The following is a 14,937-nucleotide window of genomic DNA, read 5'->3' on the forward strand; positions in this document are numbered from 1 at the left end:
TGTGGCATCATGCCCAGGTCACGTAACTCTTACTCTGCAGACCTAGAACGAAAAGCCTGTAGTGTTTAGCTCCTTAGAAGTATCTGGGTTGTTATTGTGGGTGTCAGGGTGTCATTCTCTTTAGTAATAGCTTCTCTTTGTTTTAGAAAACAGGTCCATGTTTTGATAGAACATTGTTTCAAGAAAATTTTTGTGTCTTTGTTTTCCATGTGCTGATTTTATATATTACCCCTGTGGTACAGCCAGGTGTTGGTGCATGAGGGGGTTTATATATGATGAGTAGGTTGTACAAAACCCTTTGTCTTTAAGGACTTGTGTTTTGACTCTGTAACGATGGCCTGGGCTGGAATCCTAAAATCAACTCTGCAAGTGTGGAGGAAGCATGATGTCAACATAGCCTGTCATGGGATCGGGCTGGGAAGGGGTGGGGTTGAGTACGGAGATACTAAGCAAGCCACATGGCAGCCTCTGACTATGTGAATAGCATACCGTGTGCTACAGCCCATAGATGCAGAGACTGAGAGGGAGCATAGAGCCTGCTAGGCAGGCAAGCGTTTAGAACAGAGGGTACTACCTAGACCAGGGGTGCCCAAACTTTTTTCAACTTTTTTCACCAAGGGCCATATGCGGTAACATACACAAACAGCTGGATCACTCACTCGAGGTGAAGTACGTATTGCCTCACCTGGTTTATTTAAGTAAACTAAATATATTTTTGGAATTTGCTGCGGGCCAATTAAAAATGGATTGCGGGCCGCAGTTTGGACACCCCTGACTTAGATTTTCTGTTATATCCTACTGTGTTCAGTCATTTGCTCATTTGCTTTAGAGCCGCTAGTAGCAAAATGATAGTATTGGTGATGCTGACAGTAATCGTAACATCAGTTTTTAAAAAAATCGCCATCTACTTTTATTTGTAATTACAAACCAAAAATACAAGTGCATATCTTCCATGTGTTCTATGTCAAGATCAGTCTGGGCTGAAAAAGTGAGGCTTACAGATTCTCGCAATGCCTAAGACACAGTAGTGAAAGAAAGTTCCTTCAAGTTCCACTGATTTTTGAGGCCCTTGCTGACAAGTGGAGATGTAATGAGTCTGGAGAGATGATTATCTGAGATGGCTGTGGGAGAACACCCACTTCATTTGAATGCCTTTTCTGTTTATGTGGAGTCTTGTAAAATGCAGTTAAAATAAGTTGTGCATGTGTTTTTATAAGTCTTAACTAGACTTATAGAAACCACCCTCACTTTTCTGGGGGGAAGCACATGTAAAGATCTTTGTTTCTACTTTAATCCTTTTTTTTTTTAGACACAGAAACAATATATTTCATGTTGGTCTTGTGAACATCAACTAGTTTTATTCTTTTTTTTTTTTTTTTTTTTTTATTGGGGAATGGGAACAGGACTTTATTGGGGAACAGTGTGTACTTCCAGGATTTTTTCCAAGTCAAGTTGTTGTCCTTTCAATATTAGTTGTGGAGGGTGTGGTTCAGCTTCAAGTTGTTGTCCTTTCAGTCTTAGTTGTGGAGGGCGCAGCTCAGCTCCAGGTCCAGCTGCCGTTGCTAGTTGCAGGGGGCACAGCCCACCATCCCTTGCGGTAGTCGAACCGGCAACCTTGTGGTTGAGAGGACACACTCCAACCAACTGAGCCATCCGGGAGCTCAGCGGCAGCTCAGCTCAAGGTGCCGTGTTCAATCTTAGTTGCAGGGGGCGCTGCCCACCATCCCTTGCGGGACTCGAGGAATTGAACCGGCAACCTTGTGGTTGAGAGCCCACTGGCCCATGTGGGAATCGAACCGGCAGCCTTCGGAGTCAGGAGCACGGAGCTCTAACGGCCTGAGCCACCGGGCCGGCCCAACTAGTTTTATTCTTGCACGTTAGGCTCAGTACTCAGAAACCCTTCCAGGCTCCAAGGGACTAGTTTTGTGAGCTGATCACAAAGAGTGACTTAGATTTTGTTTCTTAGGTATTTCACCCAAAGTGAAAGGAGGCGCTGAAAATCACCGGGTGCTGTTCACCTGGGCAGGAGGAGCCAAGCACATGAGTCGCGGGTGTTCTTCCTTAACATTTGGAACTTCTTTGTTGTGTCTCAGAATACTGCTAATGTGGAATGCAAACCCATATTTGGTATGGGCTGATGAAGAAGAGATAAAAGGTGGCAGCACACACTGGGCTGCCTCCCTGCACACTTACCTCTGCCAGTTAAATGCAGGACTCCAGTCAGTGCTTGCGGGTGTTTCATGGTGAGGCCCTGGGCCTCCCACTACCCTTAGTAGCAGATTTTGATCTTTCTGAAAATGTTTCCTTTGACTTAGTAGTTAATCAGTATGGTCAGATGGTAGGATTTAATTGTTTTTTTTTTTTTTTTTAATGCTGCGAATACCTACTAGTATAAAAGATTCTGCTCTTTGAGAAGTAGCATCAACAAAAATGCTCTGTATAAAGAAGACACTACTGATATTTTCTCCCCCGTGCCCTGCACAAGCCCTTTAGAATGGTCCAGAACTTGCTGAAAATCCAAACATCAGAGATATATAAAGACTACTTACTGACTTTTAACTTTTTATATAGTAGGAAGGCAGAGTTATGTTTTCAGGTCTCACTCATGAATCTTCCTCTGATTTTTCTTTTCAGGAGTTATTGCCTGATATATGAACAGACTAGCCTCTGCTCATCACACCGTTTATCGCTTTTCATCAGTAGAGGCAGGCTAGAAATTTTGTAGTGGTCTTTAATAACTGTCTGCTTTAACTAATTGTTTTTTGATAAACATATCTGAATAATGCCTAAGGAATATAATCCTGAATGATTTGCTAATAAGACACTTGTCTTTTGCAGCCTCCTAATTTTCCCTACAAAGATGATATCATGTCCATGAATCCTACCTGTTTGGTCCTTATTATTCTTCTGTTTATCAGCATTATCTTGACCTTTAAGGTAAGAATGAAGATTTTACTCATTGCCTAAATATTATTAAACATATTCATGTATGCCAAAGAAATAAACAAACTACAGTCATCTCATTATCTTGCTTTAGATAGCTGAACTGCTTTTTGATTTCCTAATAATTCTGTTGCTTCTCTTACCTGTGTGAGAGATAAACTCTAACCAACTTCCATAGGCCAATCAAAGGTTATTCCAAAATCTGTTAGAATGAGAATAAATTAATACAATGTTATGCATTACATAGTATATACTATATGCTGCAACATTCATTACAATGTTTGTTACTAATTTTTAAAATGCAATATATTCTGAACATTCTATAACAATCTATTATATGAATTTATCATTTAATAAATTACTTATTGTTGGACATTGAGACAGTTTCTACTTCTTCACTTATTAATGTTGCTGCATTGAATGTATTTAAATATATCTTTCATATGCTTATACATTTATTTCCTCAAGATACACTTAAAATTAGAGGGCATGCATAATTTAAAGGCTTTTGATGGGATGTCAGACTGATCTCTTAGAAGTTGAATGACCTAACACTGCCGTTAGCACTGTTTCCTCTCACCTTCATCAACCGAGTGCTATCTATTCCTTTTCATCTTTGTAAACCTGATAAGAAAAACATCATTATTATTCGTGCCTGTGTGCTACTAGTAAGTAGAAAATTCTCCAAAAAAAATTGGATGTTGAACTTTGAAGTCTGCCCCCTTTTTTATCACCAACTTTTAATTCTTAATATCTTCCATTGCCTTTATTTTGGCATAAGATTACCCACTTCTTCAAAAATCAAGCCTCAGTAAACTTGAGAAGCTATGCGTAAGGAGAAAATCATTTTAAGAGGTAATATGAAGAAGATAGATAGAACGAAAATGAATCGTTGAAAACGATTTGGGTCTACATTTTTCCGCGTAAAACACTGAGTATTTTGATATTCCATGTGTAGCTTAGTAGTCAAGGATTTGGGCGAATTTTATACACAGATGGAGAGACTTACTGCCTTTGTAGCTCCCACTCCCACTCCACCCAAACTTTCTGGCTGCGTGGGCAACCCCAAATGTGTCCTTGCCACTCCAAACCATGCGGGCTCCTGGCAAAAGGCCACAGACTCTCAAATCCCACGTACTGCACTTTGTCTTTCAAGGGTAGACTCCCCTTTAGCCTCTGCCTGTTTTGGGTGCCTCTCCCTTGCCTTCAAATTGTGTGGTGTGTGTGGGTTCCAGATTTTATCCTTTGTACCTGCAAGAAGGTTCATCTGACAAAGCTAGTCGCTGCCATTACCACAAGCTCAGAAGCTGGAAGCTCCCAATGCATTTTAATTTTTGTAGGTGTTTTCATTTGTATTGGAAATGCTTACATGAGATTTTGAGTCAGAGGATGTAGTGAGCGTCTGTCACTGCTATTTTTGCTGTGACCAGAGCCTCAGTTTCTTCGTTTACTAAGTAGCAATAATAGTTAAGAAAACATTCTGTAAGGCGACTGTGAGGTTTAAGTGAGCTAATGTATGGGAAGATGCATCATTCATTCATTTATTCAGTAAGTATTTATCACGGGTCTCCTATGTTCCAGGCTGTGTTCTAGGTACTGGGCTTTGTAGTAAATCAGAAAAATCCCTGCCCTGTGGTACTTCTATAAATTTCCAACACTCTTGTTAATTATCATAATGAAAAGGCATCGTAGAAATTCACAGCACTATCTCCAACCTGTGAGAAATATGTACTCGTTTTAATATATATTTGTTTACATAGCTATCTCCTCTACTAACTAGATTGCATTTCCTTGAGAACATAGAGTGTGCCTTCATTTTTATATTCCTCTTAGCACTGAGCTAATGCCCCACACATAATGACTCAGTAATTATTTGTTTAAATAAATATGGGTATATGTGTTGTGGTTTCACATGTCAGTTTACCCAGTTACTGGCTTTCACAACCTAAATTCACTGTTACTCGTCAATAAGGTTTATCACCGAGCTCTGCAAATAGATGATGGACGTAATTTGTTGATGCAAGTTTATTTGGAATGTATACTAAATATTTAATTCTCTATTCCAGATTACAGAAATGTCAAATAAGAAATAAAGTCACTGAAATAAGTTATTGGGTTTTTAGAGGCAACAGACCAGAGGTTTTTCTCCTATTGGAGTGTTTAGTAAGTGAATGCCGACTGTGGGCTTATGCGGTCCCAAACACCAGGCACTTCCCAGCTCTGCTATTTAATCTTTAGTTATAGAGTTGTCATTTTAGGGGCCTCATATCGGAAGGAGTTCTTGTTTTAAATAATCTACTGTTCACGGCTAAAATAATGGCTGACTATTCTTTCTGAACATAAGTAATATGCTCATACATTCCTTTTTAATTTGTATTGAAATTCCGAAAAAGTCAGGGGCTTTTTTCCCCCCAATAATCAATAACATTGTTGGGTAAACTGAAGATTTGAGTAAATTGAATCTATTGTACATTGTTCAAGATATATGCCCTTTCCGTCCCTCTCTTTGTCATTGTTAATGGTTTCAGATTATTGTGGTTCAGGAAACATTTTGTACAGTGGCATTATACATTTTCATCTTAATATCATCACAAAAAATTTAAATGTAAGAAATAATCAAGCAACTATGAATGCAGCTTAAAATAGCAGTCTGAGTACAATACGACAGAATATTTTACCTCCCTCTCCTGTAAAATGTTGACAAGCACCCCTTTGTCCATAATGTCTTCTTTTTCGTAGACCAACTTTTACTGAGATGTAATTCAATATCATAAAATTCACCCATTGAATCTGTACAATTCAGTGGTTTGTAGTATATTCACAGAGTTGTGTAATTACAGCTTTTTGGTTACGTAGTGTAAATTTAGAATATTTTTGTCACGTGCCATTCACCCTTATCCCATCCTGCACCCCTGGCAACCACTCTTTACCTATGTATTTGCCTGTTCTGGATATTTCATATAAATAGAAGTATACAATATGTGATCCTTTGTGACTGGCTTCTTAGAATAATATTTTCAAGGTTCATTCATATTATATGTGGCATATATCAGAGTTTCCTTTTTATTTCTGAACAATATTCCATTGTATGAATATACTACTATATTTTGTCTACCTATTCATCCTTTGGTAGCCATTTGGATTGCTTCTACTTTTTGGCTATTATGACAAATGCTACTGTTACAAGTTTTTGTATGGACATATGTTTTCATTTCCCTTGGACATATACCTAAGAGTGGAATTGCCGCGTCATATGGTAACTCTGTTTAACCTTTTAAGGAACTGCCAGACTGTTTTCTGAAGCAGCCGAATGCACCATTTTACATTCCCATCAGCAATGTATGAGGTTTCCAGTTTCTCCACGTCTTTAAACATTTTTAATCAAAGGATTTTAAAGCTACAGGGATTTTGAAATTATTTAGTTCTAATTTAATTGCAGATGATTGAAATGAAAGTTCAAAGAGTTCGTAGTTCAAACATTTCCCATGAACTCAGGCTTTATTTTTAGCATGTCTTTATTCTGGACATTAAGTATCTTCTTTGGGTATTTCATTTTGAAAATGAGAATATTTCAGTGAATTTTATTGATTGTTTAGCAAATTTATATGTTGTAAACCTTTTTTAAAAAATTGACTTGACAAATAAAATCATAAATGACCATGTAGAATAAAAATCCCAAAGACACAGTTAAAATGTGGTGAGAAATGGGTTAATTGTTCCGTGAATTTGGAGACAATAAATGTTTTTGGTGATTGCTCCTTCTAACTTGCTTTTCTTAGAAATTTCTCGTTTTGCTCTCAGCCCTGCTCTCAGCCCCTCCCTTCCCCAGAAGGTGGTGTGATGGAATAAGGCTAGAGTAGCACCCTGTGTCAGAAAGTTACTATACCCAATATTTGTAATTTTGAAGGCTTTTTGGTTTAGTAGAGTCAATATGTGTATTTATAATTTATGTAAATAAAAGTTTTGTAATATGGCTTTATCTATAGTGGTATGTAAAATTGTCCGAAGTTTGAAAATTAAAGCTCTAATAATCACTACTCACTTCAGGGTTACTTAATTAGCTGTGTTTGGAACTGCTACCGATACATAAATGGCAGGAACTCCTCCGATGTCCTGGTTTATGTTACCAGCAATGACACTACGGTAGGTGTGATGTTTCTTATCATAGAGGTCTCTCTGCATCTGCTATGTGATGGCTTATAAATGTTTCTAGTGTTTGCTACTTTTTAACTGTTGAAACATACTCATGAGCTGCTTAGTCTACAGAGGATTCATAGTTGAATGAAATGTTACATTTTCCTTAAAGTATATTAAAATCCAGATGGTACAACTTCTGGTTTATTTTAAAAACTATTACAGGTAGTTAATACATGTACCATCTCCATATTTATGTATGTTAAACCCGAATTCTTAAACCATTGTGTATAATTCTAGATGTCAATTGGGTATAGTATGACTATGCCGTCTCACTTAATGTGTGAAATTAAACTTAGAAATGTGATATAGCTAAAGAAATAAAAATGGCAGTGGTTACTGTGTCTTTAAAACTTGCCCTGCGTATGAAAACCTGAGTAAAGAATTTAGATGATCTCCATTTTGCTACTAGTGAGATAGGTTAGTTAGCGTGTTGTTAGGTAGACATGAAGGTCCCTGGTGGAATAAACAAAATGCAGCCATATCCTGAAACTCCAGGTTCTGGAATAGCTCCTTCACTCCAGGACAAAAATGTAATGGCGCCTTGAGGTTAATAAGTTACATTGTAAATCCCTTTTGGCTGGACAAACAGAGCAGACAAGCCTCTGGACAAATTACATTAGAAGGCGCCAGCTCCCTTCTCCAAGCAGGCAAGGGAAGGCTTAAAAATAAGAGCCTTTGCCCCACGTTGGGCAACCCAATCGGGACCCCCCTCTCTCTTGAAAGCTGCACATTTTTTTATAAACTATCCTCCTAGAGTCTATCACCTTTGTATTCAGTACCGTCCCTGACGCAGGGCTCTGTACAGGTAAGTGCTCAAGGAGTGACTAATGGAAAGGATGGTGATGGATGATAGCATGGGTGAATGAATAAAACTAAAGGGGATAGAATGGACAGGACAAATGCAGGGTAAGTATACATGGTATGCGAAGTCTAAACTATTTTATATTTTGCTTTGTTTTTTAAGTTCTGGTGACTTGTTGTGGCCTTTTAAGTTCTGTAACCATACTGAAATAGTTTAACATGTCCTTGCTTTTACTTCCCTGTGTATAAAATGAGACTAAAACAATTTCATACTTTATATTAAATACATAGGTGCAAGCTGGTATTACTGAGAACACTGTGGGATTTCTGAGAGAAAGCATGTCATACTCATACCTGAATAGCTGTCCTAAGTACTCACCAAATGTTTGTGGAGTTGAATCAGATATGCATGAGCTGTAGTTTAACCAGAAGTTTTGCCCTGATCAGATGCACAAAACCCCGCAAACCCAGGTGCCGAGGAGACTTTGGAGGTCTGCAGAGTACTGTGTACAGATTCCAATAAACACATGTTCTACTCCATTCTTTTTAAGAATTTCTCTTGGGTTAGGCAGTCTCTTTAAAGAAATAGCTGTTCAAAATGATTGTAATTTTGATAAAATTACGGGCTTAAAGAATTTTTTCCTTCTGAATTACTGGGTATTTAGTTATCTTTAAGTTTATTTTTTTCTGCTTTTTTTAAAAAAAGAAATCTCAGAGTACATTTATTGTCCTGCTAACCTAATGAAGTCTAAACAAAGTTTGAGATTTTTGACTTTGAGGAACCAGTGAAGTTGCTAAACATGCAAGATATAGCAGAACCTCATCCCAAATACCAGGGGCTGTAGGACTTAGAAAGCTGCAATTTTTTGATTATCACGGAAAAGAAAATGTCCATATTGTGTGTTTGTTTTGATACACTTTTGGTGGTGGTTTTTTCCAGTACTTATCCTAAGAGTTGTGTGTATTTTTAATAGAAGCAAAGTGGAAGGGCTAAAAAGGTACCCATTATATGATATACCTCAACTCAAAGGATATTCTGAAATTTCTAGAAATTGAGGTGCTTAGAGAATTTAAGAACCATGAGTAAGTCCCTAAAATGTATCCAACTAGCTTTTTAGAGGAAGCTTTTATTTTTCTCCCTTTTTAAAGATTCAAAATTAGACATGGCATAACAGGTAAGTTTTAGTTAGGCTAACATAAACTCAAAATAATTATACTTTTTAACGGGACATTCCCAGCTCTTCTAATAATAGACCTCTTTTCTTCAGAAAGTCTTCCAGCTTGGCAGTAATTTATAGTAACGAGGATGTAGGACCCTGGATAGTGCCAACTGTGGTTGTTTCCTGGTGTGTTGACATAAGATGCTGGAGAATTGCTTGATGGTGGTTGTTGGTCATTATCTCCTCAATCATTCTGTATCAACTTGCCATGTTTAAGATAAGGAAACTGAGTTGCTGCTGATAATGTTACTATGTTTTTCAAAGTTCCCCAGTGAGTCTTTTTTTTCCCTCAGAATGGTATTCCTGGGAAAGGGAGATTTATCACTTCTCATAACTCAGTTGCATTGATAGTTCACTACAAAATATAGAGATAGATCACCACCTGAAGTCTCAGCCTTATTGATAGTATTTGAAAACTTTTAAAAAAATATGATGGTATTGTGGTTTTTTAAAAGTACCCTTATTATATGTAAAATCTTTAATATAAAACAGCCAGTAAGTGCTCAGATTTCCAATTATCTCATAAATTTGTATCATAATTTTTCTAATAGTTTATTTGAAACAGGATCTGTACATCAATATGTATTTTAAGTCTCTAAAATTTTTTGTTAAAGAAACTAGTTTGTCCCACAGACTATATTTGTCTGAATGTATACATATAATGTAGTCTTCTGTATTTCCAGTAAATTAGATCTAGAAGCTTCTAATATTCATATTCCCGTATTCCTGTTTTTTTTCCGGATTACATCTTAGTTGACCATTTGTTCTTCTACCAGGAGGCAGATAATATCTGGTTGATTTTTATCTTTCAGGGATGTCAGCGACCAAGGCTGTCTACTGCTTCGTAGATTCATTGATTCTTTAGGAATTACGATATGGTGACATTCTATCCCTTTTCATTTATTAGCTGGAATATTTCTATAAGGAGAAGCTTTCCCTCCTGTACTGTTTGGTTACCTATCAGTACTCATGACATGGATAAATATAATTAATTTTGTTCTCTTTATTAGTTTTCAAAATGACAAGTCAGTCCATCATTCTCTAGTGGTGAACAGTAAGATAGTTTTTGGTTTGGGGTTTTTTTAGTAAAAAGAATTCATGAAAAGAGGCCTATTAGAAGAGCTGGGGAGACCCAACTGAAAAGTACAACTGTTACCGGAGGGTGGGTTCTTCTCGGCATGGTGTCCAGGTTCTTGGCGTCTCGAGCAAAGAGTTGAACGAGACACCGAGGTAAAGTGGTGAAAAAGCAGTTTATTAGAAGAGAAGGTACCCTTCAAAGAAATAGGAGCGGGCCCAGGCAGAAAGCAGTGGCTCAGGGGCCATTATTAAAAGGGATAGTACATTCCAACAGAGTCTGTAGCGGGCCGAGCAAAAGAGGCTGAAAAGGCTCAAAGGCCCAAAGGGCCAAGGGCCCTCCAAAAAGGGACCTAACTGGTGAGGACTTGGAGTTTTTATCCTTTTTTCTCCAGTATGGGCTGTTCCTTTCCAGGTGTGGGACCACTTGATTGACACCTGTGATTGATAAGAAGCTGTTATGTCATCTTTTTAGACTGCGCATGTTCTTTCCCAGAATTCAGTCTGTTATAATGAACTTCCGGGCTTATGTATATTACCATGATGGTATAATGAGTCCCAGGTGAAATTGAAGGTTGTTGTGGCTTTTACTGCTCAGGTGTGAATGACCTGACCAGTTTAATCTAGTTGGGTATTTTGTACTCATTTGTTCCTCATAGGGATAGATAATTACAATGAAAAGGGGAAGTTTGGGGCAATGTAGGAACGTAGAGACCTGATGCCTATCTCTAACTGCCTGCCTTGTTTTTCCCTTGAGATGTGATCCCCATAAAATCTCTATGGGAAGTTGAGGGACAGGAGGTCTGTTCTTCTGTATCTGTTTCTTGCTTGGCAGGGGCGTTAGAGCTGTCCCTACCTATTGGGGGATTCATGGAACTCTCGCCCTATCTGATCTCAGATGAGAGGAAGAGGTCTCCAGATCCACCTGGAAGACCACATTGGCTTCTTTGGTTGCCACTGGCAATCTTGCTATGGTATCCTCTGTATCCCCAAGGCCCCTAAATGAGGAAAAATAGGTTTTAATTAATAAATCCACTAGCTCTATAGAGCCTGTGGCTATTCAACCAGTCATTTAGGTGGTGTCAGTTGTCCAGGAGCTGGGCCCAGAATGGGTTGGACAATCAACAAATGTACTGATCTGGGGAATGTTAAAACTTATTTGGTCCAAGAGTTAGGTCCAGAATGGCTTGGGGGAGATTGGGGTGAGGGACATTCTGTGATTTAGGCTAGGAACAATCTTTAGGATTCAGAAACTGATTAGAAAAGTAATCAAAGCCAGGGGCTAAGAAGCTAAGAAACTAGGGAAACGGAGATTTAAAATTTCTGTAGTGAGGGGGGCTTCCATATCACAACTATTTTGATAAATTTTATCAGTAAGCCTAAACAAAACTTACCTATTACAGTGGTACCTCGGTTTTTTAACGTAATCTGTTCCAGAAGTCCGTTTAAATTCTGAAATGTTCGAAAATCGAGGCACAGTTTCCCCATAGAAAGTAATGCAATATGGATTAATCCGTTCCAGACCTTTAAAATCAACCCCTAAACCTGCAAATTTAGCATGAATTTTACTATCTAATGATACCATAGATCCATAAAATTTACTGCGTTCGTTAACCGAAATGTTCGTCAATGGAGACGTTCGAAAACCGAGGTACTACTACTGTATTCCAACACCTATTTTGAAACTTTCAAAGGAGAAAAAGAAAAGCTTTCTCTATAAAGCTAGTATTTTATAATGTCCTTATTAATGCTCAAATTGTACCAACTTTGGTCAGTTGGAGCCACTTCAAGTTGGTGCCTGGATCATTTGACACAATCTGGCAGTCTTTGATAACCAGCTTTACTGCCTGGAATGACAAGGTATTCTAGGCTCATCTTGTACTTGTGTGTCCCAGACCTGGAATCAGCTATTTCTCCAAGGAGCCCAGCTTCCTTTTGGTAGAAACCATAATCTGGATTTCTAGCATGGAAGAACAGATTTTTTTTTATTTTTATTTTTATTTTTTTTTAAAGCAGGGCTCTCCATGTGTAAGGATTGTTTTAACTAGAACTAAAGCAGTTAATGTTAGCATTCTAACTTAAAAATCCAAATATACTGGAGTCTCATTCTGAGGCTCTGAGTGGGGGTTGGAATGATCTAGCTCTGTCATTTCCCGTGGTGTCCATAGCTCTGTTTAGACCCTCATAGTGTGTAATAATGTATGTTTATCTTTTGTTCGTGTCTTTTTTGGAATCTACACGGACATAATAACATGTCCTGTCTTTCATTTCCTATCAAATATTAGGCCAGATGGCTTTTCTCCCAGGCTGAATAGTCTCTGGGTGACCTCTGTGGAAAGATACTGGGGCTCTTGTTGATAGAAAATAAATGTACTTTTTTTTCTTTCTTTAAAACAGTACACATATTATTGGCCAGAAATATACTTTCCCAAATACTACTCAAGGACAGATAAGAGTTATTAGTAGATACTGGAGATCATTCTGGGGGTTAATCTCTCCTTCAGGTCCCCAACCAACTCAAAGCAAAAACCTTTGAAAGAAATACCTAAGGGGCGGCTGGCTAGCTCAGTTGGTTAGAGCACGGTGTTCTTAACAAGGTTGCCACCGCTGTGAGCTGCACCCTCCACAACTAAATTGAAACAACTACTTGACTTGGAGCTGATGGATCCTGGAAAAACACACTTTAAAAAAAGAAAGAAAGAAAGAAAGAAAAATATCTAAGGCAGAAAGATCATAAACTCTGTTAGTTCTTAATGCCTTACGGTCTTGGTATTTTTTCCATGGCACCCTTAGGCCAAAAGAAATACCTAATTGTTCATTTCATTAAGTAGTCAGGTCCAGATAAGAATAGTAGCTATGGTAGTATAGTATCTAACACATGTTGCTGTGTTTTCCTTGAAAATTTAAATATCCCAAGGTGCTTCTTTGAGTGACCGCCGTACATGGTTATGTACTCTATCTAGGGAGATGCACCCTTCCTTTAGAACATTGTTGTAGAATTCACATTCTGGATACATGCTACTAATACTATATTCTCTCCTCTATATCCATAAAGAATTGGTCTTGTTACTGTGCAAAAGGTCCGGCTACTTGCCACATGAAAGCCAAAACTCAAGAGGCTATGTTGGTGGAAAGAAAAGTAAGGTTTTATTCCAAAACGCCAGCATTAAGAGAAGACAGTGGACTCCCCATCACAAAGACTGCCTTGCTCTCTCAATATTGCCAAAAATTTTTATCGATACATAAGGAGGGGCAAAAAAAAAGGAAGGAGAAGTTGGCCAGGCAGCTTCAGGAAAAGGTGCTTCCTAGAGGCTATTCTGACGCAGGGTCAGGAGTGAACCCCATACAGATGCAAAAAAAACCCTCGCAAGTGTGCACACTGGTCTGAAGTAAACAGAACCATTTGGAATTGTTATGCATAGTAAATGCACAGTAAACAGACAGAGTCTTCAACATTTAGGGGGAGGAAAGGGCAGCAAAGAAAGAAAAGAAAAAAAACTTTCAAAAAGTCCCAATCAAATTACTGTCAAATCAAATTAATCAGAGGTTTAAATTTCAAAAATAGAAGATATAGGGTCACCATTACAGTGTTAAGAAAAACGTATTAAAATACTAAACATGTACACTATAGAAACAGATTTTTTTCACATTAAAAATTATGCAAATTGAGACTTAAAAAGCTATTTTAATCTATGCAGTCTTGTTTTGCTAATGCCAATGAAGATTTGAGGCATAGTAGTACCCAGTATTTTGTTAAATTCAACAGTAGAGAACCCGATTCCTTTGGAATTGGGACACTTTAAAAGCAGCGTGATTAATATTTAGTGAAAATCGTGTCTGAAATTATGATTCCAGATAAAAGCATCACTCTTGGTTAATGTAGGAAAATTCCTAACTGTTTAGGTGTAATAGGAAAATTTTAAACTTCATGGAGTCTGTTATGCATGTCATATTGTATGAGCTAATCCGGGAGAACATTATATTCTATACAGGCTTATTGTTTTGACTTCAAAAAGTATTTTGCTATGTGAAGCCTTCTTTTGAGTCTGACCGCTTGAAAAGCAGTTAAAAAGTCAGTGACCTTGTGAAGGCCAGATTATCTCCCCAGCAGCCATTTCCCAATAGTTTCTCTCTGAGGGACCTGAGGTTGATTAAGGCTGACCTTGGGCTGTCGAAAGCCATAAAACAAATTCTCTGTTGACTAAGAGGGCTTGGGGGTGGGGTCGGATTTAGTAGTACTCTCAATGACTTTCATTATGCATAAAAATTCCACTTTTTCCCTCCCTTCTGTTGCTTTAAAAGAATCAGGTTATCCATTACTTCCTAGGAATAGACTGAATATAGTTAGAAACAAGTTTTTGACTAGGTAACGTGAGATTTTCTTATTTTTCTCCCCACTGTAGAGAGACCAAAAGGGAGGGAATTAACAAAATTGACAGTTTAGTTCAGGAGAGATTTTTAGATTTAAGTAGTTCCTTCATACCTGAGAAACTCGACAGTTACCAAGACGAATGTATTTGTATAGTCATCACTCTGCAGATTCTTCCAAAAAGTTCTGACTTTCTGACATGGTGTGAGGAGGGCTTTGCTGAAAGGCTAGTTACTAAACTGGCTCTTTTCTTAAGACCTCTTTCAGTCTTGAATGTTTCAGATTCATGTACACTAAACATACTGCACAAACAAAACCCTAATATCTTCATAT

General features: G+C 38.0%; 1 protein-coding gene across 1 annotated transcript in view; it reads left to right on the forward strand.

Annotated features, from left to right (window-relative positions):
* Positions 1-14,937, forward strand: part of LAPTM4B (lysosomal protein transmembrane 4 beta) — a 67,441-nt gene that overhangs the window by 40,296 nt on the left and 12,208 nt on the right. The window contains exons 5-6 of the mRNA XM_033126405.1: positions 2,839-2,937; positions 6,991-7,086. Coding sequence (XP_032982296.1) covers positions 2,839-2,937; positions 6,991-7,086 — 195 coding nt within the window. The remainder of the gene's footprint in view (positions 1-2,838; positions 2,938-6,990; positions 7,087-14,937) is intronic.

This window comes from Rhinolophus ferrumequinum, chromosome 14 (assembly GCF_004115265.2).
Source record: "Rhinolophus ferrumequinum isolate MPI-CBG mRhiFer1 chromosome 14, mRhiFer1_v1.p, whole genome shotgun sequence".
Lineage (NCBI taxonomy): Eukaryota > Metazoa > Chordata > Mammalia > Chiroptera > Rhinolophidae > Rhinolophus > Rhinolophus ferrumequinum.